The sequence below is a fragment of the Paramormyrops kingsleyae genome, chromosome 1 (genome assembly GCF_048594095.1).
Source record: "Paramormyrops kingsleyae isolate MSU_618 chromosome 1, PKINGS_0.4, whole genome shotgun sequence".
Taxonomy (NCBI): domain Eukaryota; kingdom Metazoa; phylum Chordata; class Actinopteri; order Osteoglossiformes; family Mormyridae; genus Paramormyrops; species Paramormyrops kingsleyae.
Genome location: NC_132797.1, coordinates 21,745,756 through 21,761,475, shown reverse-complemented (window position 1 = coordinate 21,761,475; position 15,720 = coordinate 21,745,756). Strand labels below are relative to the sequence as shown.

The 15,720-nt window shown below is 37.9% G+C and overlaps 2 protein-coding genes across 4 annotated transcripts in view; both read right to left on the bottom strand.

Moving 5' to 3' along the window:
- Positions 1 to 269: 269 nt before the first annotated feature.
- Positions 270 to 7,630, bottom strand: dph2 (diphthamide biosynthesis 2). 2 transcript variants are annotated; one of them, XM_023807389.2, is made up of 7 exons: positions 7,524 to 7,630; positions 5,139 to 5,299; positions 4,501 to 4,613; positions 3,260 to 3,480; positions 2,401 to 3,102; positions 1,242 to 1,427; positions 270 to 874 (listed from the first exon to the last, which is right to left on the bottom strand). In XM_023807389.2, exons 2-7 carry the CDS (start codon positions 5,289 to 5,291, stop codon positions 738 to 740), a joined length of 1,512 nt encoding a protein of 503 aa, XP_023663157.1. In that variant the 5' UTR covers positions 5,292 to 5,299; positions 7,524 to 7,630; the 3' UTR covers positions 270 to 737. The 2 variants fall into 2 exon arrangements, with proteins under 2 accessions (XP_023663157.1, XP_023663156.1); XM_023807388.2 differs by having other exon boundaries at positions 7,466 to 7,615.
- A 1,513-nt stretch (positions 7,631 to 9,143) lies between these two features.
- Positions 9,144 to 15,720, bottom strand: part of rnf220b (ring finger protein 220b) — a 106,582-nt gene continuing 100,005 nt past the window's right edge. For both annotated transcript variants that reach the window (XM_023807396.2, XM_023807395.2), the window contains exons 14-16: positions 14,766 to 14,874; positions 13,577 to 13,651; positions 9,144 to 12,503 (exon numbers count right to left, since the gene is read on the bottom strand). In XM_023807396.2, coding sequence (XP_023663164.1) covers positions 12,432 to 12,503; positions 13,577 to 13,651; positions 14,766 to 14,874 — 256 coding nt within the window. In that variant the 3' untranslated portion in view covers positions 9,144 to 12,431. The remainder of the gene's footprint in view (positions 12,504 to 13,576; positions 13,652 to 14,765; positions 14,875 to 15,720) is intronic.

Below are 15,720 nucleotides of genomic sequence, written 5' to 3'. Positions count from 1 at the left end.
AAGTACCTGTGTTATTGTGTATGCTTTTTGTTAAGGGTCATGGATACAAAACATGGGAACATAATTGTTTGCAAAAGGCTGTACGGAGCAATGTACGGGTGTGTATTTCATGGTTAGAGTAATAAGGATAAGCTGGGGGTTAAGAACCTTGCTGAAAAGCCCATGAACATGTAATTATCCAGCTGGTGCTTGAGCCAGTGACCTCCTTGTGTTCACTCCTGGAGACCTCCTGGGTGCGTTCGGTAATAAGAGAACCCGATTCCACCATCTCCTAAGCAGAAGCGATTTTTATTCCACAAGCTGCATCATGCTGCCGAACTGTATTCAAAAGTGCATTATTTTGACTCCACATCCCACATTTCCAAATCACATAGCGCCAATAAAAAAACTAGTTACATGAAAAGTTTTTTTTGTCCTGCAACTGATTTCCTAGAAAACGTAAACAGACAAAAATTTAACAAAAAGTACTTTGCTCAAATTGCTGATGATAGTGCTGAATTCAGCTGTTTAATTTATTTTGATGTACAATCCAATATATATATATATATAAAATATAGATAAAATATAAAATACAGTAAACTTTGTTTAGCAGGGCTGAGTCTATTGTCATTTCATTTGTCATAGGCTCAGACAGTGAAGTTAAATATCATCAATCAGTTCGCTTTCTGATCTTTGGGGATATTGATTCTGGGTTTAATGACAAATGGACCCCAAACATAAATGCGCTTTCCCCCCCCCTAAGACGATGCGTATCTGCTGCCCTCCTCTTCATAGGCAATGGCGATTCCTCTCCTTCCCTCCACTGCCTTCACCACTGGCGTTTCTCCCAGCTTCTGATCCAGCCCCTGCCAACTCCGGCCAGATAAGAACGAGGCTGCAACAGAAAAGAGAAGAAAACTAACAATTCATTAATCCAGACCAGCAAGCTTTTAAGTTTTATTTAGACAACTTGAGTCAATGCAAGATGTAGAGTTGTGTTCATTTTTGAAAATCAAATTGAAAAATAATCTCTCTATTTTACTTCAAGGGAATGTCAGAAGGTGGTGTGGTGGCTCAGGAGCTCGTCCTGCGGCTTACAGCCTCCCGGGTGTCATTCCTCTGTGGCGTCTGTGTGCAGTCTGCTCCCAGTGCCCAAGTGTCACTCTATGTCTGTTTCATACTACAGGCATAAATGTTGCTGCAGTTCAACTGAACTGAAATCAGCTGGATTGATCAAATGTGACATTTTAACTCCCACAAACCTGCTGTGTTAGCATGTGCCAGCATCAGGGTTTGGTTCTTCTGTACCACAGCTGATCCAGGCACAGCGTCCTTTGGCTCCAGGGAGGAGAAGCCAGAAGATCGTAGAGCTCCAGTGATGAGCGACACATCAGTTGTCTCACCGTCGTCTTCATTGGAATCACTGCAATCTATATGACTGCAAGCCCCTACAACAAACCAAAGTGGTTCAAAATATTTCATTATATTCAGCCACTGGTGATATTAAAAAAAAAAAAATCTTTTCCACTTGTACAAGTATGTATGGAAGGCCGTTTCCGCCAGAAGAAAAATAAAATTTTGCTTAATAGCGACTATTTTTCAGAATTCGTACTCTCTCAAGTGCAGCATTATTTCTTGGAATTCCGACTTACTTTCATGCAATTCAAACTTTATTTCTTGTAATTCTGAGTTCTTTTCTATCAACTAAAAGTAGCTGGAGCCATCACTTCTGCTCCCTCTTTAATGGTTGCAATGAACGTACTGAAACAGACAGGAGCGAAGTCACGGGCAAACACTGCCACCTTAAGAATAACTGAATAACTCAAACCAAAGCAACGAAGGCAGTGCTATTGCCACCGTGTTTTACTGCTTTCCAAATTAACGTGAAATCCAAATTAACCTGCCAGTGGATGACATTATGTGAGTAACGCATTTTTGGGATATATTCCTAAACGGTATCCTGCGGAGGAGGTGACACTGACGAGAAAAAGCCATAATTGCAAGAAAGTTGGAATCCTGAGAAATCAAGCAAACTTTGTCTTATCCATGTGGAGGAAATGGACTTTCATAAGTATAAGAACAGGAAACAGGAATGTGTTTTTTTGCACATCCCATCAAACTCCGCTTTAATAACTTAAACTCCTGGGTAAAAAAAAAAAAAAAACGTGCCAAAGCTTTATGTTGCATTAAATTTGTTTGGTTAATTTTTTTGCCCAGGAGTGTGAACATATACAGAGGTGAGAGTGAAGCCTGAGGTCTGAGCTCAGGGTCTGTGATCTATCTTGCATCCCTGGAGCATTTTTTAGGGGGGGGGTTAAGGGCCTTGCACAAGGGCCCGACACAAATGTGATTACTCTGCCAAGCAAGGGATTCAAACCAGTGACCTTGCGATCACAGACACAGAGACCTAACCTTACTTACCAGGCAACAGATCCTGAAAGTCGATTATGTAATCCCCTGTCCACTCTCTCTGGTTGTTGCAGGCAATCTCCATTTCGAAGGGTGTCACCACTGGGCGATAGAATTCGCTGGAATCCAACAAGGAGTTCTCTGGGCAAGCAACTAGCACAAATATGTCAATCTCCAGGAAGTTTGCCAGCTTAGCAACATTCAGTTTGCCCATGGCAAACAGGTAGCTCTTCTTACCAGCTTTGTGAATTATTTTTTTCAGCTGGTCAATAATACTTAGGTAGTTAGCCACACCAAGCGTGCCAACCAGAATGCCTACAATGCTGGCGTCCTTTGCTTTTTCAATCAGGTAGTATCGCTTCATCAAAGCCCTGTTAATGTTGATTGTCTCAAACCTCCCTACCATTGTCTCGGGGTCAAATGAGCAGAAAGAGCACTTGTTCCAGGTCATCATAAAGTTTGTTAGGGTGACACCCTCTTGCCCCACATAAAAAATGCTGTAGTCCTCAATACTGCATCCTTCCTTTAGGATAAACTGTCGGCCATATTTATGAACAAGCCTGTCACCGTATAGGGCTAATTCAGCTTCGGTGTGTCCAGTGTCTTTGGCTTGTTGAAGTATCTGTCCATAACTTTTGCAGACCACACCATCCACATTTAGGACTGAAGTGATCACATTTACATATTCAGGCTGCAGGAGCTTCAAAAGATCATCTGAAGATAAACATAAAAATAAAAAGTTAAATAAAAGTAACAATTACCAGACCAGATTATGAGACACACACTAAAGTGGTTAAATTAAATGAAATGGGTTAAATTTAGTGAATGAATTGTACAGCTAACACTCATCTATCTTTATTATATGCTTTACCTATGATGTGAGAATAGACGACATCATAGAGGACAACCACGTGGCTTTGATGGTCAGGGTAAAGCTCTTGGAAAGCGGTGGCACATTTGGATAGGTCAATGGGCCTCTTTCCAAACACATACATGAGGGGCAGCCTTCGCGACGGACTGAGACAGGCCCGTCCGTAATGCACAATGCACTGAGCCCCAGCATGCTCTGCGGCGACCTCGTCCACACAGCAGCTGCAAAAACACATACACCACTCAGTATATTAGCTCCATCCTTCCTATAAACTCTAAGACAGTGTTTCTCAACTGGTGGGTTATGACTTCCGTCGTGAATTTGGGTCACGATTTAATGACCAAGGAATAATATGGGTCCTGAGATTAAATTGGTTGAAAGCCACTGCTCTAATACCACGTTTCCACCAACACGTAGCCGTTACTGGGCTGGTTCTCGCTTGGTGCCTTTTGAGAACCTGTCTGCGTTTCCACTGGTTTCAAAAATGAACTGAATGGAAATATTACATAGGCAGATATGAGAGTAAAGGTTCATATGAATACTGTTTATTTATTTATTTAGGTCTGTTTTGTATTAAGTTTTTACAAGCTGTCGAACCAAAAGAAGTGACACTTTAATTCTCATAGTTTTCAGAGCATGACTTGTTCTGTCTCTATTGCCTGTATAAACTTTTGTCTCCTTTAAGGCAGTATTTCTCCCCAGTGTGTGTGTATCTGAGTTTATTCACGCTTGCTGGCTGCCATCAGGGCATATAGCTGGGCCTTAGGCTGAGCCAGTCAGCCAGTCACCAGCCCGCAGACTGCAACAATACTCACGTTCCCTTCTTTTATCCAACCATTTAATTATTTATTGCTCATTGCACAGGGAACCTGTACTACAAATTTTGCATTGTTGTGGTCCGTACACATCCATTCTGCATTTATGGTTTCTTATTATTACACAGGACTCTTTGCACATTACAGTTTTTTGCATATTTACAGAATTATCATTCTGTATACACAGTAAGATTTACTTTCTACTTTTTTATTTTAATTACCAATTTCTATTTTTTATTTTCAAATTGATATAAGTATACCAGTGACTGTTTGTGTCCCGTTGTCTGCTCCTGCTGTAATGCCTGAATTTCCTGGATTGATTGACTGACTGATTAATTGAGAATGAAAGAAAGTATACATCCATCCATACACCTATCCATTCTGACATTACATTTCAATATAACATATAATATATACCATGTTTACCTGCCATAGGAAGTGTCTCCAAGAATATATAGCTTTGCACCAGTAGTTTCCTGAAGTCTGGATGCTATTTTAATGGAATCCACTAACAAATTGTCTGGGAACTGCAGTGCTACCTAAGAAACAACACCACATATGTTAAAAAACTTTACATTTCAACTAAAGTCTTTGCACATAAAATGCAGTTACAGTGAAGAATGTGTGAAGAATACACAGAAAAAATAATATTTATATGAATGAATATCAGCATATGAGTGACCGGCGTCCAAGAACCAGGGGCTGCACAGCTGTTGGAAGAGTTTGACTGCTTCTAAACACTTCTAGTGAGTACCCCTTAGCCTACCGCACGTTTCTACTGAAAGTTTGCTCCACTGGTGACTGGAAAGTCCTTTATTTCTCCAATATTAGAACTAGAATGTAGTTCATGTAACTAGAATTGGCTCCACTGCTGATTGATATCAGACCATAGGTTTTCAATAGATTTTAGATGAGTACTAATTACCGGCTCCTTAAAAACAACACAGTACAGTCAAATAGAATACATTGCAGTCAAATGGAGTTTTGCTAACAATTGCATATCCCTCAATTGTGAAACTGGCTGGCAAAAAAGTTATCCTAAGGCTTCTGTAGTCCAGACTCACTTTATGGAAATTGTTCTCCCGGATGAAATCACAGGTCTCCTTAATCTGATAGCTTTCTTCAAGGCTCTTTGCCTTGGTCTCCCTGACCACCACGTCGACAGCGAGGCTTTTCTGGATGGTCTGAGCACCATCACTGCTGAATGCAACTGACATAGTTGCTACTGAAAAGGGAAATTTAAATATAAACAGACCGCTTTCAACAAAATACAAAATTCTATACATGTCTAAATCTAACTAATCAAATGACATATGATCAACATGAAGGTGGATTACATAAACATTCTATTATCAGATATTATATAACACTAAAGAGCTGCTGTGGTGGCTTAGGGTAGCACTGTTATCTCACACAGGTAGGGGGTGTGAATCCCACCTCGGGTCTCTATGTGTGTGGAATTCACATTGTCCACAACGGCCCTTGTGTTGTGTTTCTTGCTGTAGTCTAAAGACAAGAAGCTGGGTTAATTGGCAAGATCTGCTCTGTGATGATTCCGGGCCAAATCCACCTGTGAGTGAGCAGACCGGCTTTAGGTCAGATACGTTACGGTCAGAGCCGTTATTCGGTCCATCTAAGTTATTGTTAATAGTAAGTCAGCACTTTAGTTTCTCCGGGCGAGCAATTTAACTCTTCAAATTTAGTGAATGGGTTAAAACAGTGTTTTAATATTTCTTAAATGTGTTGTGAAATGTTTTGAAACTAATGTTAACTTCTTTTAACATCCCTGTCCAGATAAGTACAGCGATAAGCTCTCGATTTGACGTTCGCTCCGCCTCCACGTGCAGACTCCGCCCACAAATCTCTGTTTGCATCTCGGGAGCTCTGCTCACCTATTGATTATTGTTGTTGGTTTGCTTTTCTTTGATGGATATTACTATTACTGTGAATGATTTGTTTTGTTTTACTGGATTTCTGATTTTCACTTATCTCTTGTCTGTACTTTCACTTGGGTTTACTTGCTATTCGGTTTCGATCTCTCGCCTGGTTTTTGGTTAATGTCTTCTTGCGGCCCTCGGACTTTGACACTTTGATCTCTGTGTATGCTCTCTGTGTGTGTGTCAGGTGCATAGGGAGTGACTGCCATTTTTATTTTGCAAGCTTATGTTGTATGCTGTTGTTTGGATTGGGAGTAAGGTGTAGAATTTGTCATTGTGTTTTTGTTTTCTCTGCGCTTGGATAAGTTAGCTTTGGGTTGCATTCGAAAGCTCGGTTTGTTTATTTTCGCTATAATCACTCCTGAGTCCTTTTGCACTGGGTTTATTTGTTCTGTATCCATGGCGTATCAATAAAGACAGAAAAAAATAACAAAAATACCCCTTTGTCCACATGTGTTCCCTTGTCCATCACACGCTGTCCTTCCCTTACTCCACATCCCCGTTCTTTTTCACTCTGTTCGCCCCAACCTTAGACTGGGGGTCATAACACCAGCTGCTGGTTGTGTAAAATGAATTTGCGCATGTGCGTGTCTTGAGCTGCCCGGTAGAGGGAGGTGCCCGTATATTGGAGGTAAGGATAAAGGAGGTTTGACTGTACTTTCAAACAGCACTGATTCTAATCACTTTCACAGGTGAAATTTAGCTAGACTGTTTGTTTCCCCAAACAGATATTCATGTGAAGTATTCATGTGAGACATTCATATTTTTGCCATTTCCCCACTATTATAGTATTTTTTTTATTTATTTTTTTTACTTAACACCTTGATTTCTGCTTTTGGTGATAGCTCAACCACCCTGCACCTTTTTGTCTACCTGTATATGGAATTGCAAGAGTGCCATAAAAAAAGAATAAATCCATAAAAGAAAAAGAAAATAAATGCTCAACAAGAAATTAAAATGCAAATAAAAATTAAAAGAAATGCTGTTTCGTTATTGCTTTTGCTTTTCCTAGAAGGGCCAAGCTGTCAGTTAACTGGCATCTGATAGAACTGGCAGGAAGAAACGTGGCCGAATGAAGCAAGTAACTACATAAATCAGTAAGCAAGCAAGTAAATAAATAAATTATAAAACAATGCGGACACATACAGAAAACACTGACTGATGTTATCACCTATTAAAAAATAATAATACCTAAGACATAATAATAATAAACACGATTCTACACCCAGATTTCGCACTGACTGCTCGATCATTTCATTTTTACACACCAGAAAGTTAAAGACCGAATCGTAATCGGTTAAATATGCATTTTTAATTAATTATGCGCAACTCTATGGTTGCAATATATGCACGTACAGTATCAGACCCAGTGAATTAAATTGGTTAACATACCGCTAAACCCTGCTAGCTACTAAAATGGCTGCCTAGACTTACACACAACAAAATGTAATTACCTGAATCATGCCAAACAATGTTGTTAGAAGAGAATTGGGCAAATATAACAGTGCAGACCTTTCTGTGATCACCAAAGAAGCATCCCCATACGTCTCACATGGCATTATCACTATATCAAACACAATCACTTCCGGGGCAGAGATTAAACTGACGTCACAGTAGGCGGAAGTCTCTGCGGTGACTCAGAGCTGTTGGAAGATTTGACTGGAGGTTGGCTATTCATTTACATTTATAAACATAAGCCTGTTTATGTAATTGTGTGTCTGGGGGACTTTTCAGAGAATTTCTCTTTTGTCTTGCAACATGAAGAAATGTTAAGATTAACACTGACTTTATTGATCCCAGGGGGAAACTATGGTGCTTTTTTTTCACTTACCAAGTTTCATCAAAACCAAAAATGCCATTTGTAGAATCAAAATGTAATGATCCAGCTAGTAAACTAACATGCAGTTTGGAATTTTTTAGAACAAGAAATAGAAAAAAATATGCTGGTGGTTTAAAATGTAAACATTTTTTACTTTAACATTCACAATCACACCACATTTTGAAACTGGCCGATTCCAGCATCACTGACATTCCAGTTGCATCAGCCTGAAGGATGATGAAGGGCATTCTCATGCAGTTGCAGCCTCGCATTGTTACCTATATGCCGGGGTTTGCATGTCCTCTGCAGTGTTTCTGCAGGTTAGGACTCTGTGGCTGTGAGAGGGAGGCTGCCATTTCCAGTCCTCTGGTCAGCAGAGAAGTCACATCACCGATGGGCATTTGGAAAATAGGTGACTCTGTACCCAAACTTTGTGTTTTTGCCTTGTACAAATGGCAAATAAAGTATTTTCCTTCTATCTAAAACAATGTAGTCAACACAACTTGATTTATTTCTGAAACTTTGTTATATAATGGATATTGTTATATCGTGGGTGGTAGAGTGGGTCAGGGAACAGTGCCGTTTGGATCCCACTCGCTCTCTGTGTGTTTGCATACGCTCTCTGAAATGCGCCGCTTTTTCTGCAGTACAAAAGCACGCAGTTCAGTGAGTCAGTGACTCCAAAAACACCTATGGTGTGCGACTATGCCCTGTGGTTGACTGGCATTCCAGAGAAGAAAGGCTGGCTTGTACTTTATGGACCCCCTCCCACTCCCCAATGACCATATTGATTAGGGGTGATTCTAGGATCATTTAAGCTGGGGAGCATAAGAATTGGCATAATTCATACAGAGGGGCCAACCTTATCATTAGCCAATGATTTGTTTTGAATCAATCAATGAGAGGGGGCTCTAGGGGGCCAATCAGCTTTCGGCTGGGGCCAGTGCCCCTGCAGCCCTGCTCCTGTACACGGCCCTGCAGAAGATACTGTATATGGGTTATTATATAGCTCATGTGAAGTTAATGTTAAGTTTGTTCACCATTTAAATCTACACCGTTCAAGCTTGGTATCAGCCATGATATGGACAATAAAAACTGCCATTTATGAAGCTGGAAATTATTATACTTTAATAAAACAATGTTGCTGCTATCTAGAGGTTTGCTCTGCAGAATATGCCGCAAATGTAAGAATCAGCAGGAGAAGAATAGATATATTCAGGTCAGTAGAGATGTTTCACGGCACTGTGGATGCATTGCTGAAAAGCAGGGTGGTAAAAGAATAAAGGATTGTTAAAAGGAGAGCAACGCTGATATGGCATTTTCACTCTTGTTTTATTAAACATAGAAAGTTTAAAGCAGCACAGAATAACACAAAGAACAATGAGATTAGAGCCATAATTTAGTCTTTAAATTTCAGACATCCAATTTTTATTTTTATATTTCATGTTGGACTCTGAACTTCACAAACTGCAATAAGTCTTGAATATAATGGGAAAACACAGATTGGATATTTATTATCAATCATTGCACTGTGGAATTATCTGAATGAAACGTAACCATATCACCTTCCCGTGTTCACTTACTGTCTGTGCTTCACAAACATACAGACACAAATGCATTTTTTTTACTACAGAGTCAATTGCATTCAGACAGTTATGTCATTATTATCTAATCAATAAATAAAATTTCATTATCTAGCTTCTATGCCCACTTAGCGGCAGTCTTGTACTGATGAAGTGGTTTTGGAAGTTGGATGGCTGGAACAAAGCAATGAGCTTAATTGTACTACATTCAGGTGACTGTACTTGGATTAAACATTCACTACAATGTTATTTTTTGATCTCTCAGATGAAACCAGAAGCTTTTCTTGTGCACGCATTGATGTATTATTGCTACCTTGCCTCTCAGGGGTGGGATTGTAGTTCCCAATAGAATGTTCTGCTTATATACCGAGATAATAATAAGCAAGTACAGTCAGAAGATTGTAGCTAGCTAGCCTATTAGCAGCATTTGCTGCTTCAGCATCTCCTAAATAAGGAAAATGTTTATTTAATATGTAGTGACTACGTGACTACTGTAGTGTGACTACTACAAACCACACTACAAATCATTTGGAGTTGATTTGTAATTCGATCACTGGACAGATAAAAGTAAAGTGTTTCTTCACATATTTTAAATTTTTCAACAATTTGAACACCTCCAATGTGGGCTATGTCTTAGAAAGTTGAGGTGGGCATGTAACATAACTATACAAATATAACTATACAAATAAAACAAAAATAATAAATACATATAAAACTGTGCCACAGAACTTATATAAAACATATATCTGGCCCAGAATATGGAAAATGATTTTTTAACACAAAGGTTACTTATATACCATAAATAAAAGCACTAAATTGCATTTCCTAGTTATTTTCTAGTCACTTTATTAAGTTTCTGCATTAAACACATATGAAAACTGCAAGCTCTTAAAGAAACAGAACATTTTGGTAAAAATATGCTAATAACACTGCTATCACATACCACTCCCAGACTAGGCTGGTGTCAGTTTGTGCTTTCAGCTGAACATCCCATTGCTACAGTTGACTTGAAGTTCATTGTTTTTCATTGGGGTTTTCAAGCTATCCCACTTTGGGGGAGAAACCACATTGAAATATTGAGTGAACATTCTATTTGGATTTCGTGTTATGCTGTTATGCTGCCAAATAGCCCACAAAGTCCTGTATTTTATATTTATTCTACCTATTTTACTTTTAATAAATTCCAAAGTACAAATGTCACATTTAAATGAATTAAAATGTACGTAATTCACTTTTTATATGATCGCTTCCCCTGCACAATGAAATACAACATTAATAAGTTAACATTTGTTTAAAAAAATACAATAAGTGTTCTAATACAGCTTTTACAAAAGCCTACTATATCCCCTGTGTATAAATGTTCAACAGTCTTTCATTTAGAAACATTGTAAAAAGCAGTGCCCATAGAAAATATTCAGCCCCATAACCTTTTCCACATTATTTCTACTTACAGCTTCAAATGTTAATACACTTAATCTCCTACCAAATCTACACTGCAGCAGTTTGATGAAACTAGAAAATGTTTACTGTGAAACAACAGTGAAACAATGGGAAAAAATGTTTAAGTCATGATTTAGAAAACTATTCATTGCTATAAACTAATACTTCATAGAAATAACTTTGGCAGCGATTTCACAGCAAAACTCCACTAACGGGGGTCTTTGGTGGAAAAGGATTCTTTAAATGTTACAGCATCTTCTCAGCTGAAATCACCTCCTTGACCTCTCCCAGATATTCATTCTCTGGTTTGTAAAGTCACTCCACTTTTGCTGCGCCAGTGTCTCCAGGTTATTACAACAGCAGGGCAGTCTTTGGTTATTTGCTGACTGGAGTATGTTTTCCTTAAAGATTTGGTTGGATTTAGTCCCATTCATTTTGTGTTCTACACCCAGCAGAAGTTATCTGGAAACACGACGTTTACACTCCACATTTCACAGCTGAGGTTGTGTTACTGGTGCTGTACTTCATGTTGTCTGTATCACTATTTATTATTATTATTCAGCAAGGCCAAACCAATTTCATATAAACGGAATCCTTTCAGATACATTACCTATGGACTTTGGCTTCCACAGCTGTCTTTGGCCTGAAATTTTACTATAAGAAGAAGATGATCCGAGCAGAGTTTGGATAAGGCTGTATACATTCTTCATCTATCAAAAACAAAAAAACTTGTTTAATATAAGATAATACTGTGCACCTGATCTCAGCCATTTTAGCAGTTTATTTTGGACTACAGAGACAGGTGATGCAGTCATTGTGTTTTGAAATTTTGCATACAAATGAAGAGACTCTGTTGATCTCAGCAGCATATCAAATGAGATGAGAACTTGTGTAATGAAGCATTTTCAAACTGCAATTCACTATAGTTTCACTGTTGTTTCATAATGAATGACTTTACCTTTCAAAAATTAGATTTATATCTATAAAATACTTCAGTTGAGGAGGTGAATATTTCCTACAGTCACTGTGAATTATCATATATTGCATGTGCTTACATTCTCTCCTTAGGTTTATTTTTTAGGTTTCACAAAGTGCCTTCTATTTTCATCGGCACCAGAAAATGTTTGACAAAGTGATTATTTTAATCCAACCAAATCAAACAAACATAGGTGCCATATCATTTTTGAAACATCTTGTACTCCCAATAGAATATCATGCAACAGAACTTGGAGAGACAAATAGCATTACTTCAAAGCTGGTGTGATATACCTCCATTATGAACCAAGAGATGGACTTTTTGGAAGTCTTGCAAAACATGGTGGATAGGATGCAATTTGAAAAATAGAGTCTGGATATACAAAATAATACATTTAACAAGAGGTTAATGATGACAATTTCTAGGCCTGATGTCCACAGACAAAAACAAAACAAAACACTCCTTTCTGAGGCTTTTGAGATCCAGAAAAAATAGAGACGACATGTACAGTATATGAATATGCTGACTGCATATGCTAGAAAAAGGAAAGAAAGAGATAAGACAACTGAAAATAGCAGGGAGCTGGTTGCTGATTGGCTTCCTCACAAGTAAACCCGCCTCAGGTCCCCCGGAGACGTGATGGTGTTACACTGCGGGCACAGCTTCTTGGCTCCCTGTAGGAATGGTGCAGTGGACACTCAAATGAACAGAAACCAAAGATCATCATCATCATCAGACGGCATCAGACACACGGAAATATGAGCACATTTCGCCTGTTTTATCCATGCTCCATTGGTTGCCTGTACATTTTAGGATTCAATTTTATTTGCTTTTAAGGCTTTTAATGGTCTTGCCCCTCCCTACCTCTTTGAGCTGTTACACCCTTACACACCCTCCCGGTCTCTCAGGTCATCTGGCTAGCTGCTCCTGAGTGTGCCAATAACTAAGCATCAGCTTAAAGGGGGCCGTGCTTTCGCTGCTGTAGCTCCCAGAATGTGGAATGATCTGCCCTTGCATGTTAGACACGCTTCTTCAATGACCGTTTCTAAATCCCGCCTGAAAACCCATCTCTTTTCTTTGGCTTTCGATTCCTTGTGAGATGTTGATTTTAGTGTATTTTATTTGATGGTATATCATCTTATTTTGTATATGTGCTTATTTTATGAACTTTTATTTACATGATTTTAATTGTTTCATTTTATATTCTCTGTACAGCACTTTGGTCCTGTGTGGTTGTTTTAAAGTGCTTTATAAATAAAGTTGGTATAGTATGATATGGTATGGTATGGTATGGTATGGTATTAATGTGCCCCACACAGCTCTGTACACCGTCAGATCTCTGAAACATGACAGTTTGAAAAATGTTGCACATATAACATATTATGATATTGATACCTAACACTGTCTTATAATTAAATATCTAAATACAAATACAAAGAGAACAAACTGTTCAATGATGTATGGTAATAACTATAGTTACCTCATTTTGCCTGCTGCTTTTACAACTGTAATCGATCAATCAAAAAAGAAAACTAATTGTTATACTACATTCAAATGTTTTGTGTTTAGATATATTCTACTGTCCATTTTATTACTATTACTATGTGTGATGCTTCCACTAAGAGAGCCCACTACCTCATTTTGTTGTGCATGTGCACAATGACAATAAAGCTAACTTTGAATTTCGAATGATATAAACAATGACATCAATCTAGTTAAACTCCCCTAAATTTGAGGCTTATCTTACCAGAGTCCTTAGCCAGCACTCTTCACAGTGTACATGCCAGCACTGTATGGAAGTCAGGGGTATTGTGTAGGCGTCCTGAATAAAATGCAAAGATGACAGGCCATTAATTGGGATATTCTACATCCGGAAGCATAAATAAATGGCAGCAGATCTGAGGGAGTTCCACAGAAGTCTCTACAATGAGAAGAATCCAGCTTAAGTGGGGATTAACCAGGCCTGCTGAAACTGTCGGTTTAACATCTAGCCTAGGTGCTGTACTTAAACTAAGGTCGATTTAGATTTTTTTTAACAAACATGAATAGGCAGTTTATTTTATTACATGACATCAAAGACCCGCAGTCTGTTTATATTGGGACTTCATGTGAATGCCAATACAAAACCATATACTGGCTGAAATACCACACTGGAAAGTTCAACATTGTTTCTTTACAGATTTCTATTTTAAACATAATCATTACTCATATTCCGACTTCGAGTTTGCCTGTTCTCTACATGTTTACATGGATGTCCTCTCATGGTCAAAAAAACATTTGATTTGCGGGGATTGATCCCAGTACAAAATAACCTCCATGCTGTAGTTTTTACTTAAAAAGTCATTTTATGAACTTCCAAAACACTGCCATGTGTCTTCAAAATCATATAGCTTAATAAAACATAACAATCATAGGAATTTAAAATAATTCCTGAGAACTGTGCATGAGAGTTTGTAGTGTATCCATTTCTCCTGTTACTCCATTGTAATTGGTAATACTTTATCATGGTTAATGATACATGTTTGTAATAATTTCTGCTTGGAAAAATTCAATAGTACAATTAATGCACCATTTAATTTGTCAGACAATTGAAGCAATTTTTGTACAATGAGGGAGCAGACATTTGCAGTACCACAGTTGAACACTAAGGGGAAGCACAAATCTAAGGATGACTGCAAACTGCACATTGCACTAGTGTACAATAAATACCTAAAGAAAACTGCTAGTGTGTCATCAAACAAAGGTATTTTATGTAAAAAGTCAGTTCTCTCTTTTCATTGTCATGCTTCCAAAATAAGAAAAAAAATATTTTTAATGATTAATAAACAAATTTAAATAATTAAAACAAAGTAGTAATATCCAAGATTGTTGTGATTTATTTAAAGTGATATCTTTTTATAGTAGGAAAAATAACTATAATTAATGAACATACTCACCATGCAGATGAGACACTTATAACGGTCTCCTCTTGACAGCTGTTTCTCCAGCTCCCGAATGCGAGATTTCAGGGCTTCAAATGTAGTCAGAGTGGAGTCGTCAATAATCCTGTGAGGGAAGATGAGTTTCTTATCAAGACAGTACATGGGATCAATCAGAATTACAAGATGTACTACTTTTTCATTCCTTTCATTTATACTCTAGAATTGCATTGTTTAATATAAGTTATCTATTATAGACCTTCAGGCCAAATTATATTAATACATGCCTGAGTTACAATCCAGTTGTAAACAAGTAAGCAAAAAAATCAGATGTGAAAAAATGGGCAATTTAAAAACCGGCAGCCACTGTTGTAAGTACATTGGCTAAAAGTAAAATCCATTAGGAAACATACAGAAGGGTTAAATATTTATTTATTTTCTCTTTTTTTCCTTCTCTGTCTGTGGAATTTATAACATCTGTCATTTTTGAAGAAATCAACAGGGGGAAAAAAAATCTACATTTTCAAGATTTGAAAGACATAGTGAACCAGACAATAGGAGACAGAGACTTTTCATCTATTTGGCTTGCAAGCCATCTATGGAGAAGTCAATTTTTTTAGTATAATTCAGTGTACTACCAATTACTAAAATAAAATTATTCTGTGGTGTTACTGATAATCTGTTATCAGCAATGCAACTAAAAAACAAGCATCCAAATGAACACAAAAATTGAAAAGTAGATATGCAGTACACAGAGATAAAGATAAGTGTGAATAATAGCATTAGTGGTCATATTGGTCATATGTTTTTTTCATCTGAAAACAATATGGTTATATACCTACAGTAGCTATCATTTTTCAGCAAGTATATATAGAATTGTTCCTTTTCATATCGTATGTAATGCAATTCCAGATACAGTGGTACCTCGGTTCTCGAACCAGTTTGACCTAGAACTCGATCTGAATATCAGAAG

What these genes read in the sequence shown, in the direction of transcription:
- dph2 (XM_023807389.2), bottom strand. Translation starts at nt 5,291, where the DNA reads ATGTCAGTTGCATTCAGCAGTGATGGTGCTCAGACCATCCAGAAAAGC. An exon ending in CGTCTATTCTCACATCATAG is followed by an intron (nt 3,103 to 3,259) that starts GTAAAGCATATA and finishes GTTTATCTTCAG; the next exon opens with ATGATCTTTTGAAGCTCCTG. An exon ending in CTTTCAGGATCTGTTGCCTG is followed by an intron (nt 1,428 to 2,400) that starts GTAAGTAAGGTT and finishes GGTTTGTTGTAG; the next exon opens with GGGCTTGCAGTCATATAGAT.